The sequence below is a fragment of the Dipodomys spectabilis genome, unplaced genomic scaffold, assembly GCF_019054845.1.
Source record: "Dipodomys spectabilis isolate Male_0828 unplaced genomic scaffold, ASM1905484v1 ptg000597l, whole genome shotgun sequence".
Lineage (NCBI taxonomy): Eukaryota > Metazoa > Chordata > Mammalia > Rodentia > Heteromyidae > Dipodomys > Dipodomys spectabilis.
The window spans coordinates 323,582-341,345 of NW_024871274.1; the positions used below are offsets into that span (position 1 = coordinate 323,582).

At 37.3% G+C, this 17,764-nt stretch overlaps 1 protein-coding gene across 2 annotated transcripts in view; it reads left to right on the forward strand.

Annotated features, from left to right (window-relative positions):
• Positions 1-17,764, forward strand: part of Agtpbp1 (ATP/GTP binding carboxypeptidase 1) — a 176,252-nt gene that overhangs the window by 123,892 nt on the left and 34,596 nt on the right. For both annotated transcript variants that reach the window (XM_042671080.1, XM_042671081.1), the window contains exons 18-20: positions 10,773-10,860; positions 14,244-14,388; positions 16,380-16,533. In XM_042671080.1, coding sequence (XP_042527014.1) covers positions 10,773-10,860; positions 14,244-14,388; positions 16,380-16,533 — 387 coding nt within the window. The remainder of the gene's footprint in view (positions 1-10,772; positions 10,861-14,243; positions 14,389-16,379; positions 16,534-17,764) is intronic.

The window sequence follows — 17,764 nt, forward strand, 5'->3', positions numbered from 1 at the left end:
CCTTGTACCAAGGATTACAGGCATGAGCCACCTTATAAATGTAGCTATGAATTATGAAATGTACCCACGAAAATACAGTATGTACTGAAATGTTTTTATCCATCTTCTGTAAATTTAGTAGAGATTTTTCCTAGATTCTGGTAAAATAGTTGTATAAGCTTTCTTTTTTCTTACAACACACACACACACACACACACACACACACACACACACACACACACACACACACACACACACACACACACACAGAGTATTAGTACACATGACAGAAGAAGGTAGATGGATTAAAAAAAAAAAAGAATTGGGTATGAAGGTGGCTCAGTGGTAGAGCGCGCGCCTTGCATGCTTGAGGCCCTGGGTTTGATTCTTCAGCACCACATAAGCAGAAAAAAAAAAGCCGGAAGTGGCGCTGTGGCTCAAGTGGTAGAGTACTAGCCTTGAGCTGAAGAGCTGAGGGACAGCATCCAGGCCCAGAGTTCAGGCCCCACGACCGGACCCAAAATAAAAAATCAAAAAACAAAAAAAAGAATCTCCGTTGTTGGATTTGTTCCTTTAATAGTCCATAAAACAAATTGTGGTTCACTTGAACATCAGAATTTAGAAGAAAAAAGGGACAAGTATTGTGTTGGATTAGAACTCAACACTGAAGCAGTTGCAATTCGCTGTGAAGTTACTATTGTAGTCATGAAAGTAAGTTCAGCTTCATTTCAGGCATGGTGCTGATGACTAAAGAAATATTTGTAATGGGAATTTTTTACCTGACCTAGAAGTATTTCTTTATTTTTAACACAATTAGGAAAACATTTGTTTTCTGTAAATTATCTTTCTTTTTGATTGAGGCTTGCTGGTTGAGTATTAAGTGTTTGGTTATAGAATATTAGTTCTATAGAGCTCTCTTTAGACAAAAGGCTGACGATTGTTACTTTTTTTTCTTAGTTTTTTTCCCTTTAGTTGATTTTTTCAATATTTCCTTACAAATCTTTAAAATATTTTATGTATTTATATTTCTTAGTACTTAGTTGTAAGCTGAATGATGAATTTGAAGAGTTTATGTCACTATAAAATTCTGTAATTGTTTTTTCATCCCTATTTGTAATGGGAAAAGAGATTTGCTTAAATTACCACCAGGTGGCAGCATTGTGTTTACTAACTTAGAGCTTTATCAATCCTCCCTGCATTTTTTTTTTTCTCTTCTTGCCATGGTCTTTCTCAGATACAGGAGGATTTTGAATTACCATCATGCATACACTGAACAGGCAACAATGTGAAATTTTGAAACATAGTCTATGTTGTACCCAGGTCACAGGACCCGCACCAAGAAGACCACCGAGAGTCAGACTCTGCAGATGTTTTAAGGTTTTATTTAGAGGGCTGCAGCCCTGGCCTTGTCCTACATTCCAACACAGTCCTACACTCCGACACAGCGGAGCCTAGGAGGAGAGCCAGAGCCTAGGAGGAGAGCCCCGAGCTAAAGATTTGCAGGGCTTTTAAAGGCACACAGTCAACCAGGTGTTTGGATTACCACCACACGTTGCTGTGCTAGTCAGAATTTAAACAAGCAACAAGTGGTCACTGCCTCGAGACTTTAACCCTTCAGTCTATAGTATTCTACCTTCATACCCATAGTAGCTGTTACCAGAACTAAGAAGACAAAGTGCTCTTTCTCCCAATTTGTATTAGTTTCTCTGACAAATATTGTTCATTTTTACTTTTTTTTTTTTGTCGGTCGTGGGGCTTGAACTCTGTCATTTTTACTTTTAAGGCTCTCCCCCATCCTTTCTTTTGTGTGTGCTGGTCCTAGAATGTGAATTCAGTGTCTGGGCTCTGTTCCTGAGCTCATTTTGTTCAAGGCTAGCAGTCTAGCACTCTTCCACTTGAGTCACAGTTCCACTTCTGGTTTGTTTTTTTTTTTGTTAATTGGAGATGAGAGTCTCATGGACTTTCCTGCCTGGGCTGGCTGCAAGCCATGATTCTCAGCCTCCTGAGTAGCTAGGGTTATTGGTGTGAGCCTGGCTTTCTAAAGTTTTATTTTATTCATATGTGTAGCTGAATCCAAGCGAGAAGAGCAGTATATTAACCATTGTCCACATTGGTAAAATGGCACTTAGCCAATGTTTTGCATGTATGGTTGGATGAACTGTGAAGAAGACAGGGTAAACACACACAGAATGTATGAAGACGATGCCAGTTCATTTCATGATCATCAACTTTCTGTATATGAAATATTTTCTAACCCTTAGACTTCAATTCAAGTTTCACTTTTCTCTCTCTCTATAAGAAGGTTTAATTGTTGGGTGCTGGTCGCTCATGCCTGTAATCCTAGCTACTCAAGAGACTGAGATTGGAATATTGTAGTTTGAAGCCAGCCTGGGCAGGAATGTCTATGAAACCTTAATCTTCAATTAATCACCAAAAAGCTGGAAGTGGAGCTGTGGCTCAAGTGGTAGAGCACTAGCCTTAAGTCCAAAAGATGAGGGACAGAACCTAGTACCTGAGTTCAAGCCCCAGGACTGGCACACAATAAAAAAGATTAACTCATGGGCTTGGAAGGTAGCTCAGTGGTAGAGTGCTTGCTTTGTATGCATGAGACTCTGGGTTCTATTCCTCAGCACCACATAAGCAGAAAAAGTTGGAAGTGACACTCTGGCTCAAGTGGTAGAGCACTAGAACACGACCGACCCAAAAAAAAAAGTTTTACTCAAATGCACATTTTCAGCTTTAGTGAGTATGTGCACATATGTATGCTTACATGCATGTGTATATAATAGTTGTGTTCACTTAATCTATTGTATTGAGTGCTGTATTGAAGTCTGCTTTCAATCATATGTTCCTCCTGGATACCAGTGGCTCTGGCTGTAATCCTAGCTACTCAGAAGGCTGAGATCTGAGGATCGTGGTTCAAAGCCAGCCAAGGCAGAAAAGCCTCCTTGGCTCAAAGTGGTAGAGTACTAGCTTTGAGCAAAAGAGTTCAGGGACAGGGCCTAGACCCTAAGTTCAAGCTTCACAACCACCCCTCCTACCCACCCTCCAAAAAAAATAGTTCCTGTAGTCTGTTACCTGAAATTGATCTTATCTGAGCCATAGATGTTATTATATTTTCACTCTGAATTCTGACTTTCATATTTAAAAACTCCTTCCTTATTTAATTTAGTTTGGCCTAAAATCTCCTTTGATCTAGAATTTTTCACTCCTATTTTATTTTTTCTATATGACTAGTATATGTCCATTTCTGTACTTATAGGTAGTTTTAAATAAGTATTCTGTTGTCTCCTAATACTGAACTTGTGATTTTATTTGTGCTACCTGTTGAATTTACTAACTTATTTGTTGGTGAGGATATAAACAAAGATCTAGGTGCCATTATCCTCCAGTCCAAGTACCTGATTTCTGTATTGTTGATATAAATCTCTGCTGTAGTTAAGGGAAAGCCCTTAAAGTCATTTGGTACATAATCAGGCAGACATGTGTGCTCACATCAACTCATCTTGGTTGTCTTCCTGTATTCATAATTTTGTATGGCTCCTGTATGATATTTAGAATATCCAAATGGCCCTTGGCAGAAAAAAGATTTCCCTCCTTTGTAGCTTGTATTTTCTCTCTGTAAAATCTCTGAAGTCAAATAACAAGCAAGTTGTGATGATGCCCTGTGGTATATTCAGACTATTTTAATCTTTTCTTGTCCTTTCCAATGCTAAAATTTTATGTCATTGATGAAGACAGTTTATAATATCTCATCTTTCTTAATATTTGTAGTTATTACTGACTATGTGCTCAGGAAAACCTTAGCCTTTACTTCTGTGTCATTAGAGGCTAATGCAACTGGATGTTATTCTGATAATTTAATATTTTGATGGTGTGTATTCCAGGAACAAGAATGATAGATTTTAGTATATTGCCTTTGTAAAATTATATTTTATTTTTAAATAGTTGTACAAAGGGTTTCAATTGGGGGCTGTGAAGGTGGCTCAGTGGCAGAGCGCTTGCCTTGCATGCATGAGGCCCTGGGTTCGATTCCTCAGCACCACGTAAGCAGAAAAAAAAAAGCCGTAAGTGGTGCTATGGCTCAAGTGGTAGTGTGCTAGCCTTGAGCTGAAGAGCTGAGGGACAGCACCCAGGCCCAGAGTTCAGGCCCCACGACCAGACCCAAAAAAAAAAAAAGGTTTCAATTGAACATGTCAGTTTATGGCTACAATGCATCTTGATAAGTATCACCTCCATTGTTCTGATATTTTATTTGCATAAAAATTTATCCTTTGGGGCTGGGAAGGTGGCTCAGTGGTAGAGCGCTTGCTTTGCATGCATGAGGCCCTGGGTTCGATTCCTCAGCACCACATAAGCAAAAAGAAAAAAGCTGGAAGTGGTGCTGTGGCTCAAGTGGTAGAGCACTAGCCTTGAGCTGAAGAGCTGAGGGACAGAGCCCAGCCCCACCACCAGACCAAGAAAAAAAACAAAAATTTATCCTTTGACTAATGAATAAATCAGCCATTCAGATACAGCTCTTCTATTTCAGGTTGAGTAGACAGTGGTTTATTAAATCTGAGTTACCTCATTTCATTGATTCTTGTTGGGGCAGCCTGTTCTTTCTAGCTCCTTTCATCACAATTTAAGAATTGAAAAAAAATGAGCATTGTTAAGGTATATCTAATGTATCATTTGTGTTCATCTGAATCCTTTTCTACTTTCCTGTAGTTTACAATAGAGTAAATTTTTTGGTTGCAGAGGCAGGTGAAATCTCAGGTAGAAGTGGCTCAGTGAGGCTTAGGGAAGGGAAGCCAGACATCTTCTATGTATATCAGTGAATTTGTAGAGTTTTTAAGGAGAAAAATCTTTAAAATTCTTTTACTGTATAAGTTAAATGTACAAAGGGGTCTTAAATTTGTTTACATGCATGCATATAATGTGCTTTGATAAAATTATGCCCCCCCTTTTTTTTGGTCCATTGTGGGGCCTGAACTCTGGGTTCCTCAGCTCAAGGCAAGCACTCTACCACTGAGCCACCTTCCCAGCCTATACATTACTCTTTCTTAGTAATACCAGCTAGCATTCACTGAATATTTGCCAGATCCAGGTATTATTCTAAGTGTTGACACATATGAACCTCTTAATCACACACAAATAACTCAGTGAGGTTGTTTCCCTTATTTTACAGTAGAGATGATATTAGGGGTACAGACTGTTTAGTGATGTGGTATGTAGTGAAGTTGGGATTCTAGTCCTGGTAGTCTAGTTGAAGGCTGCTGCTGCTGCTGCTGCTGCTACTACTACTACTGTTACTACTGCTGCTGCTGCTGCTCCTCCTCCTCCTCCTCCCCCTCCTCCACCCCCTCCTCTCCCCCTCCCCCCCCCCCCCCCCTTCCCTGCCATTTGAACTCAGGGCCTGGGCACTGTTCCTGAGCTTTTGCTCAAAGCTAGCACTACCACTTGAGCCCACTTCCAGCTTTTTCTGTTTGTGTGGTATTGAGAAATTGAACACAGGCTTCATGTATGCTAGGCAAGCATTCTACCACTAAGCTGCATTCCCAGACTGCATGTTCTTAATCATTATGTTGTCCTCCTTGAGATGAGAAGCGTGTCTTTTAGCAAATCTGTCATTTGTCACTGCCAACAAACTATATCTTGGTGTATATAAGAATTCAGGAAACTCAGAGGAAAATGAGGGAAAAGCTCTCAAGATAAAAGACTTGGAATTTACAAAATGTTAGATAGGAACATTGTTTTTGCCAAACGGCCACGGAAGTGGAGGCAATAAAAGGTGTTATAGAAAGTCTGTATGTTAACAAAAAGAAAAAGAAATGTGGAGAAATTAAATGGAACTAATGACAACAAGAAGTTGAAGAAGATGAAAGCATTTAATAGAGAGTAGAAAGAAAATAAGATGAAAAATAAAATGATGTATGTTTAGTATATTAAGTTAAGTCAAAATGCTTTCAGAAGTCCTATATTAGACAATTTAATAATGTGCATGTTTGTGTCCAGTGACAAAAGTTGAAAATGAGTGATTAGACAAAGATAAACTAAAAATGCAAATAAAATTAAGTAAATGTAGTAATATTAATACATAGGTAAAAATTACCAAATAGATCAAGGACTGGTATTATGTATTTATAAATTACAATCCTTGAAGACCCCACAAATCTTTTTATACATTGCAGTTAGGAAAAAGCAGATGCACTAAGAAATACAACTCTATTAGAAGAAAATTATGAGAATTTAAAAATATCCCTTTCCATGTTTGACATATTGTCAAGAAAATAAGCAAGGATTTTAAAATTTTGAATAATGTAGTCAAGAAGCTGTAGATTCACTAGGATTCATTTTGAGAATATAACATACTTGAAAATGTATTGTAGCCATCTGAGAAATGAGATTAGAAGAAAGAGAAAAATGTGAGACATAATTTGTGGGACTAACCAGGAGTCCAGTGAAGAGAAACAAGGATGGTAACTGAGGAGCATTCCTAGAGAACAGCGCATTCAAATTTAAACAAGTTAGTAGGATCCCAGGAATTAAAAATGAAGTGGATTCTTGGAAGTGGTATGATATAATATAATATGATTAAACTGAAAAGTATTAGGGATATAAGAAGAAAAGGCCCACAAATCTTCTCTATAATAGATAAAATAACATCAGAAAAATTGTGCAAGTAGGACATGTTTCAAATGTAAAACTAAAATGTAATATACACTGGGAGTATTTGATGAAGTACACAAAGCATGAAGTACACTTGAACTGGACTCAGGAGATACTTGATTTGGGGGAACATATACCTAGCCTTTGCAGTGAACTGTATTTACAGTCTTTTTTTTTTGGTCTGGTCGTGGGGCCTAAACTCTGGGCCTAGGTGCTGTCCCTCAGCTCTTCAGCTCAAGGCTAGCATGCTACCACTTGAGCCACAGCGCCACTTCCGGCTTTTTTCCTTTTTTCTTATGTGGTGCTGGGGAATTGAACCCAGGGCCTCATGCATGCAAGGCAAGCGCTGTACCACTAAGCCACCTTCCCAGCCCCTATTTACAGTCTTTATGAAACTAAGTACTATACTTTTCAACTTTTACCATTTGTTTATAGAAGCATGTTATGTTTCTTCACATTCATGAAACATTTAAAAACTTGTTATGTATTTTATTACAGAGAAAACTACTAGTATATAAAACATGGTGCAGATTGGTAGCAATTAACAAAAAGCTGAGTAAAAGATGGGGTTTTAGGAAATATGTAGTATTGCATATTTGGAAGAAAGAGAAAGTTAAAACTGATTCTAGAGGTTATCTAGTATAATGAATGCTGTCTAGTATGGTAGCTATCAGCTACATGTTGCTATTAAAATTAATCAGAATTAAGTATTTTAAGGGCTTAGTACAGAGGTTTATGTGTGCAATCCAAACTACAGGAGGTAGAGATTAGGAGGATAACTGTTTGAGGCCAAATCAAATAGAAGGTTAGCAAGACCCTATTTCAGCGAAGTGAGGTAGCTTACATCTATAATCCTAGCTACTCAAGAGGCTGAGATCTGAGGATCACAGTTGAAGTCAGACCAGGCGAAAGTCTTTGAGACTCTTATTTCCAATAATCCACTAAAAAAGATTTCTATACTCTGGAAGTGGAGCTGTGACTCAAATGCTAGAGCACTGGCCTTGAGTGAAAATGCTAAGGGACAGTACTGAGGTTCTGGGTTCAAGCTCTAGTATGTGCTGGTGTGTACACACATACACACACAGACACACACACACAGACTCTATTTCAACAAATAAATTGGATGTGATTGTATGTTCCTGTAATCTCATGCAATCCCAGCTATGCAAGCCATAGATAGGAGTATTGCTGTTTGAGGCTGGGCCTAGGCAAAATGTGTGTGACTCTTGACTAAAAAATAACTAAAACTGGTAGACTGCTTGGCCATGCCCTGAGTTCAAACTCTAGGAATACAAATAAATAAATATGAATAAGGTATTTTAAAAACTGAGGTCTTCAGATGAACTAGGCTTATTTCTAGCTACCTATGCTAATAGATTCAGCTACCTGTGGCTAATGCTTGTTATATTATGTGTTTTATATGTATATTTTATCCTATTGGAAAGCAGTCTAGCAAATAGCTCTGATGTAGAAAGTATTTCAAAGGTAAAGACTTTAGATTTAAGGAACATAGCTAAACTAGTATCATGTTAAAAATGAGAATATTTTTATTATTTTTTTATTTATTTATTTTTGTCGGTCGTGGGGCTTGAACTCTGGGCCTGGGCGCTGTCCCTCAGCTCTTCAGCTCAAGGCGAGCGCTCTACCACTTGAGCTACAGCGCCACTTCCAGTTTTCTGGTGGTTTATTGGAGATAGGAGTCTCACGGTCTCTCCTGCCCGGGCTGGCTTTGAACCGCGATCCTCAGATCTCATCCTCCTGAGTAGCTAGGATTACAGGCGTGAGCCACCAGCGCCCGGCGTGAGAATATTTTTATTATTTACAGTAAAAAGATGAAAATTGGGTACAGTAATGAAAAAATCAAAGTGACAAGAGTAATGCTGAAAATAATTAGATCAAAATAAAGCAAAATATAGAGATGCCAAGAAATGATTAGAAAAATATATACATTCAGACTAATTGCTGAAGAGTAAAGTCAAAGTCCAATATGGTGGCACATTTGTATAGTTTGAGCAGCACTTAGATGGAGACAAGAATTGAGAGTTTGAGGCCAGCTTGGATACATGTCAAGTTCAAGGCAGGCAGGGAAACTCTTCTCAGAAAATGAAATAAATACAATAAGTAAATAAATATAAAAAATGTATATATTAGTCACTGTTTTGAGGTGATATTCCACCTGAATTACATTTATCCTCTAAAGATATATTTCACTCTTGTTATTGAAATAAAACAATATAAATATGGGCCGGGAAGGTGGCTCAGTGGTAGAGTGCTTGCCTTGCATGCATGAGGTCCTGGATTCCATTCCTCAGTACCACATATGCAGAAAAAGCCGGAAGTGGCGCTGTGGCTCAAGTGGTAGAGCACTAGCCTTGAGCTGAAGAGCTGAGGGACAGCATCCAGACCCAGAGTTCAGGCCCCATGACCAACAATAAAATAAAATAAAAAGCAAACAATGTAAATAAATAATTTTGAATTCATTTTTCTGAAGCTGGTATAATGTCAATGCTAGGATTTCTAAAGATCATTTTTAGAAGGACAAACTCTTGATTCAAGAACGGAATTTTAAATATTAGCTAATATAGTTTTACCAAATGAATACCACTTCGTTGGACTATAAGTAGGCATCATTAACATTATTGGTTTAAAGGAAAAAAGGCATGATATTCTATTAGTAGATGTAAGAATAATAGACTAGTAAAATTAGTCACAAAATATGGGACTGATGACAGCACCACCTGGAGGCTGGTAGGCTCAAGGACTGTTTTAATATGTATAACCCATTGAAGTAGCTGGCACATATAAATTATTCAATGTTTGCTGTTTTTATGTGCATGGTAAAATTGATTTGCAAAAAACAATGGCAGATACTGCTTTGAATGGCAAAAAATTTTCATTAAAGTTATGGGCAGAACAGTTATTTGTTATCTTTTTTTTCAAGTTGTTATTTTGTGAAATGCAGTGGAAGTTGAGAATAAGTACTTGAAGAGAAAATAATTATTTAAAATTACACATTACCTGATTGTATACCTAAAAACCCTGTCGGGCACTATGATGTGATCCTCTAATGCTTGTGGTATATGGTTGTAATCCTAGCTGCTCAGGAAGCTGAGATCTGAGGATCGCGGTTCAAAGGTGGCCTGGGCAGGAAAGTTCATGAGACTCTTTATCTCCCATAAACTACTCAGAAAAATCTGGAAGTGGTGCTCTGACTCAAGTGTAGAGTGCTAGTCTTGAGCACAAAGAGGCTCAGGGAAAGTGCCCACACTGAGTTCAAGCCCCAGGACCAGCGAAAACCAAAACCAAAACAGACAAAAAGCCCAGTAAAATTAGTGTGTGTAAAGGTGTTAATACAGTTACGGTTAGAAGCCTAATGCATTGTTTTGGTAACTTAAATAAGATGATTTTAAGGTTCATGAGGAAAGAGTATTTGTAACAATGCTAAAGAAAATATGCTGTGTATTTCATCTAATTTTTGTGGGAACAAAATCCAACCTGTATTTATGACCTTTCTCCTGCACCTCAGTGAGGAACCTATGGAGAGCTAGTCACAGAGAAGATTGCTCTAGTATTCCTTTATAGGGCTTTGACTTGTTCCCTTGTTAAAAGGGATGTTATTTTTCCTTGATTTAATGGAAGACCTAATAGAAAGGATTTAATGACTTCTTACTCTAAATTGAAATCTTATTTCTGTTAATCTGAAAAATGAGGCATATTATTGGTTGACATTAACAAGTTTCGTTGAATTTTTAAACTAATGCTACAAAACCAGAATGTAATCCCTTTTAGTTTTCCTGAATCTCAATGCTTTCTAGAACAGGAAGAAGAAGAAGACGATGATAATAGGATGATTTTATGCAGGCCCTAGGGCTTGAACTCAGGGCCTGGGCACTGCCTTTGAGCTTTTTGCTCAAGGCTACCACTCTGCCACCTGAGCCATAGTTTCATGTTTGGCTTTTTTGGTGATTAGTTGGAGATAAGTCTCATGGATTTTCCTGCCCAGGCTAGTTTCAAACCACAATCCTCAAATCTCAGCCTTCTGAGTAGCTCAGATTACAGGCGTGAGCCACTACTGCAGGGCTAGGAATTCTGAAAGGGATTTTCTGTCTTCTAAAATCTCCCCTGCTCTATTTCTCTCAAAGGTATGCAGCCACTGATGTATTCGGTTCGGGAAGCACTAAATGCCAGACCCTGGTGGATGCGTGTAGGAAGTGATATCTGTTACTACAAGTAAGTATTCTTTATTTTTAAGGATTTATTTTACTGTAACAGGATAAAATAGGAAGAAATGGGAGGTTAAAAAAAAACCCCCTACTTCCTGTCCTTTGGAGGAAATGGGAGTAGAAACTAATGGTGGTTTCTGTTTATGCCTGTATGTTTTCTGAGTTGGGAGGTACAGGTGATATGTCCTGTAGCAACTCCCGGTCCTTGTCTTTCCTGGGTAACGTAAGTGTGGCCTACCCAGAATGCAGGACAGTGGGTAACCTTCAGGAATTCCTTTTGCCACTTAACGACTTTTAAGGAACCTTGCAGTTTCTTCACATCTCAAAGGAGAGGAGACAGATGTAGATAAGCCCTTTTATGTCTCCTTATTCTTCTTTTTTAAAAATTTTGATGTAAAGGTGCTGTACAGAGGGGCTACAGTTACATAAGTAAGGTAGTGAGTACATATCTTGTCAAACATTGTTTCCCACTCCTTCATTTTTCTCCCAATATCCCTCTTCCTGCCCCTGCCCCCGCCGCCCAAGTTGTAAAGTTCATTTCCGTAGTGTCTTACGAGTATCACTGTTGCATTGGTTCACCCCTTTGTCCTTGTTTCACCATTTTGCTATTCTCCTTCCCTTCCCCAAATCAGATAAATAGATAAACATATATACAAGATACAGGGTACCAGAATCAACAACAGTGACTACTGGGGACAAACCAAAGGGAAAAAGAAATAAAAAGAAAAAGAAAGAATTTGGTAGATGCTGGCAGGGATGTGACCAAAAGGGAATGCTATTACACTGTTGGTGGGAATGCAAACTGGTTCAACCACTTTGGAAAGCAGTATGGAGGTTCCTCAAAAGACTAAACATAGAACCTCCCCTATGATCCAGCAATCCCACTACTGGGCATTTAACCAAATGATCACAAGCAAGGCCACACTAAAGGTACCAACACAATTATGTTCATTGCAGTATTATTCACCATAGCTAAGATATGGAACCAACTGAAATGCCCCTCAGTAGATGAATGGATCAAGAAAATGTGACACACACACACACACACACACACACACACACACACACACACACACACACACACACACACACACACACACACACACACACACACACACACACACACACACACACACACACACACACACACACACACACACACACACACACACACACACTGGAATTCTATGCTTCCATCAGAAAGAATGACATTGCCCCATTTGTAAGGAAATGGAAAGAAGACTTGGGAAAAATTATATTAAGTGAAGTAAGCCAGACCCAAAGAAACATGGGCTCCATGGTTTTCCTCATTTGTAATAATTAGTATATGTCTAGGGTAGTTCTATCAGAAGATCACATTAACTCAATAGCTGTATACATATGACCATATAAAATGATGCTAATTGAAATGAACTCCCAAGATACAGAAACAAAAGGTCTTTTTGTTGTTGTTGACCTTGTTATCAATATGTCTCCTTATTCTTATACTTGAAATTAAAAAGGAGGTGGTAGAAGGGAAGTAATGGCTCCTTCAGTTTACTTTCTGATTCTAATTCCTGTGTGTGACTTTTAATGTTACTAAAAATAATCTAGTATTTCCCTGACCTCCTTTATTTATCCTGCTTCTTTTACTCCCTGAAGAACTTTGGTCCATTTTAGATTTTAAAGAAATTCACAGGATCAATGGTCCATTTTCAGTAGCTGCTCCTGAGCTGATTGAGTGGTAGTGGCTCTCCCTTGGTGAAATGGGAAGTTTAATTGGCAGGCTGCCATGATCAGGATCAGAAGACCTGAGTTATTCCTTTATATTCATCTGTTTTTAGATTTAATTATGTGTGGTTTGTCAATGATGTCCTGGCATTGTAAAGGAATGCTGCTCAGGCTACTTTGTTAGCAATTGTACCTCAGAAATATTTTCCATGAGTATGATTGTAAACATACTACAGAAGAGTCTAAATTTGTGAGATTCAACTCCTGATTCAGGCTCTCTGATTTGTCACTGGATGATGGATGGGTGGGAGGGGTGGAGGGTATACTTTCAGCTTCCTAGTTTCCACACAAAATTACAGACCCTTGTGATGCACGCATTAAAAAAAAAAAAAAAAAAGCATTTCAAGGGGTCTTACAAGAAAGAGGATCTCACAAGTTAAAAAAATTATCAGGGATTTGTTTTGGTATTACCCTAGGCCCGAAGACCAGTGCCTAGGTTAGGTCTGGCTTAGGCTAGGTTGAATAGTCATGGTGAAGGGCAGAAAAAGGAAATTTATTACATGGCAGCAATGGGAAGACAGCATTTTAGTACATTTTCAGCAGTCTTCTGGGAATACTACAGACATTGGCTTCAAGCTAAAAAGAAAAATCGGAGGCAGGGGGTGAGAAAGGTGTGCCATAGTTAAAACAGTCTCAGGCCACAAGTATGGCCTCATTGACCATTAGCCCAGTCTTTGTCCTGGAAGGAGTTTCAGAGAATTGTTATTATCACTTTACCATTGAAATGGTCATCAATCTCAGAGTTTGGGGCTGTTTACTTTGCGATAATACAAAGGCATTGCCTGTTTGAGGGAAGTTTGCCTTTTACACAAGATGCATGTAAGTGAATTTTCTCTTTATTGGAGCCCAAGGAGATTGCAAAGCAGTTGCAACAGAGAATTGTTCAGATCAGAAGGCACAGATACAAGTTGCAGACTTTCAGTTAATCCACAAGCCCATCTTTTTAAGTTGCTTTCATAGGATAAAATAGAGAGGGATGGGAGAAGTGGGGGAAGGGAAAACATTTCTTGCTCCCTGTCCTGGAAGTGGGAATTAAAAACTCCTCCCCTATTAGTAAGTATTCTAAAAATGAGACACCAACTTGTACAAGAGGATACTAACTTCATTATGTTTTACTGTAACGATAGAGTTGAATTATCATTATATTCTTTGAACTGGGGTGCCTTGCTTTAGTAACTTTGAAGACTCCTTTAAATTTAAAATCCAAGTATAGATAGTATTATGTAATAGAAATAAAATGTGTTTTATAAACTGATTTAGATCTAAACCTTGTCTCTATAATTTAGTTAGCTGTCTTTTTTAAGACAGATTTTTACTCTTGTAGCACAGAATGAGTTAAAAGTCATCATGTTTATGCCTACCAGAGAATTAGGTTTTATATTTTTTTCCTGATGTTTAGTATATAGCTTCATTTAATTAGTAAATATGGAGGTGAAAAGTAATGTTGTTGGCTGCTTTATTAGTAGTAAGTTTATGTTGTCTAGACTGGTTACATTAAACTTTTATAGACTGAATTTTTCTTTTTTCTTTTTCCTCTTAAAGTTCTAATTGATAAAAGTTGTGAGAAAATCAGAACTTCGAAGTGGGTAAAGTAAACATGGTTTACGTTTTCAATTACAGAAATCACTTCTCAAGAAGTTCAGTTGCTGCAGGTGGGCAAAAGGGAAAGTCCTACTATACGATGACATTCACTGTCACTTTTCCACATAAAGATGATGTCTGCTACTTTGCTTATCACTATCCATATACATATTCAACTTTACAGGTGAGAAGTCTGAACTAAATTGTAGTATGAGTGTATTTGTGTCTGATAATTGAAGAAAAGTTTTTTAATGTGAAAATAAAGTAAGAAAAAGGTTTATTACCAGAAGTTTTAGAAAATACTACTGTATTTATTAGAAACATTAATGGGAGGGAGGAAATGGGAATGTGGTCCTTAAAGAATTATGAAGGATATTTAATGTGATTTTTACTTCCCATTTTTTTTATAGAAATCCGTAGCTCCTTAAACTACAATTCATGATTTGCAAAATTTAATGGGGTTTTATTTAACCAGAAGCATTGAATCTCATAAAATGTAAGAGTAGAAAAATGTGGGTGTAATTTGAATTTTTCATGGGAAAAGATCAAAGTTTTATTAGTAAATGGTCCTATTCCTTAGTATATGTTTTTTTTTCTCCTATAAAAGTTGTTTTGTGGGACCTCTTTAGATTCTTTAATATTTGCATTGTAAAACCAAAGTAAACAAACTGAATCAATTAATTAAATGATCAACTGTGGTAGATTTATTCTCAGAATAAAATATCCTAATGGGCTGGGTGCTGGTGGCTCACACCTATAATCCTAGCTTCTCAGGAAGCTGAGATCTGAGGATCACGGTTCAAAGCCAGCCCAGGCAGGAAAGTCTGTGATTATCTTCAATAAACCACCAGAAAACTGGAAGTGGCGCTTGGCTCAAGTGGTAGAGTTTCATTATTATGAATCTTTGGAGATAATTATTTTTGCTCTTTCTAATCTTTGACCTTTGGGTTTGCTTTTCCTTTTGTTTTTTCCCTTTGACTCATTCTTAGAATCTCTCTTTAAATGGAAATTTTTGTAGAAGACTTTTCCTTAGCCATAGTTGACTAGGTTCCTATCTCCTTATTGTAAATTCTCAGAGTATTCCATTTTTTCTCCAGATATGGGCAACTTATCCAGATCTCCACTTACTCCAGTTAGGTCTTCAGTGTCTTGCATAGTTTTTTTCTCCTCCAAGTAATGATTGTATGAATGAACACAGGCAGAAACTTGAAAGTCAACTAAATCTCTAAAAATAAATAATTTGACAATTTATTTTTGATGTAACATATAATAAAATCATTAAAACTTGTGTTTGTGGGGCTGGGAAGGTGGCCCAGTGGTAGAGTGCTTGCCTTGCATACATGAGGCCCTGAGTTCCATTCCTCAACACCACATCAGCAGAAAAAGCCGTAAGTGGTGCTCTGGCTCAAATGGTAGAGTGCTAGCCTTGAGCTGAAGAGCTGAGGGACAGCACCGTGGCCCAGAGTTCAGGCCCTATGACCAACAAAAATAACAACAACAACAAAACTGTGTTTGCAAACATATATTTCATTTTTAATATGTGATATAATTATAAACATGTATTATATATAAATTATTAACTGAAAAAATCATAAAAGTAGCACATAATGATTTTATATGCATTACATTTGTTGATAATCTAAATGATGAAAGAGTAGGTGTCTTAAAGCTTTTATTTGACTCTGTCTTCTAGACATTTTATTGTGAATGTATATTAATCTGGAAATCCAAAAAAGAAGTTACTAAATGTGTACCACTGAATTTTCTTTTTTACACTCTAAATACAATTATAAGTCTATACTCACTTAACAATTTCAAGATTCAAAAGGATTTGAAAACTACTTATGCATAACTCAGATATGAGCTCATTTAGACTATTGATTCCAGTTAGGATAACTTTTCCTATGTTTTACTGCAGAAATTGTAATGTATATATTACAGGCTGTGTCCTTTACCTTGCTGTTGGTGTTACATAATTCATTAATTTATGTGCTATAGATATCACCCTGTTCAAATTCCCCAGATACTGACAGTAGAACTATACTTGGCCTTGTTTGAGATAAGAGTTTAAGAAATCAGTTACACTTCTAGTAATGTGGAGCTCTCTGCATTATTTCTATACACCATAAAGAATTTTTAAATAATTATATACTTTGTTTTAAATTTTTTATAAAGATGCATCTTCAAAAATTGGAATCAGCTCACAATCCTCAGCAAATCTATTTTCGAAGAGATGTGTTATGTGAAACCCTGTCTGGAAACAGCTGTCCATTGCTGACTATAACAGCAATGCCAGAGTCTAATTGTTATGAACATATCTGTCAATTCAGTAAGTCTGTTTTCTTCATTCAAAATGTTTATCATTATCATTTACTTTTATTCTGTATATATTTTATAATGGAAATAATACTAAGAATAGGCTTCAAAAGGATTGTATTCTAATCTTGGTCTTATCACTAGCCATGGACTTATCTCTGGCCTCAATTTCTTCATCTTGAGTGTGAGGAGCCCCCTGAGATGTTAATCATCTTTAGTTCTTAGAAGTTGTGCTCAAGGTAAAATATAACATAATTTGGAGAGTTTATGTAATAATTCCATCAGTTTAGGAATTGATGATTGATTTTATTTATAAACAAAACTGCCAGTGGTGCAGTGGCTCACACCTGTAATCCTAGCTACTCAGGTGGCTGAGATCTGAGGATCGGGTTCAAAGCCAACTCTGGCAGGAAAGTTCATGAGACTCTTAACTCCAATAAACCACTCAGCAACCTGGAAGTTGCGGTGTGCCTCTAGTGGTAGAGTGCCAGCCTTCAGCTGAAGAGCTGAAGGACAGCACCCAGGCCCAGAGTTCAAGCCCCATGACCGATAAACACCCCCTCTCCCAAAACTGCCACACACACCCCAAAACTGCCACACACACACACACACACACACACACACACACACACACACACACACACACACACACACACACACACACACACACACACACACACACACACACACACACACACACACACACACACACGCATGCGCACGCACACACACACACCCCAAAACCAGAAATCTATAAAGTGTTTTGACATCAAGTACTGAAAAGCAACTTGTTTTTCTCTCCTTTTACATTTTAACTGTTGCTTCAGGTTTAAAGTCATGGTAAAAATATTTTGTAATTTAGATAGAATGATAAAAGATCTTCAGGAGAAAAGAAAGCCTATTTTTATGAAAATCAGAGTATGACTTGATTGTCTTGTTGATTTAGAAATATCTAAATACATTATTTCCATCATTTTGATAAATCTTGGAGTAAATAGACATTTTTACTCTGCTAATTGTCTTTGTCCCCTGGTTGTATAGAAAAACTTTTTACATTTTAAACTTTCCCAGCTACTTATTACTTAGAAAATCAAGCTCACATTAAAGAACTTATTTTTACATGTTAATCATTTGGAAATAAGTAAATAATTAAAATAATGTTGATTTTATATTCACATTAAAAGGTCTTTTCATCCTTCAGTACATAGTTTATATTGTATTTTCTTTATTCCTTATAAGTGGTT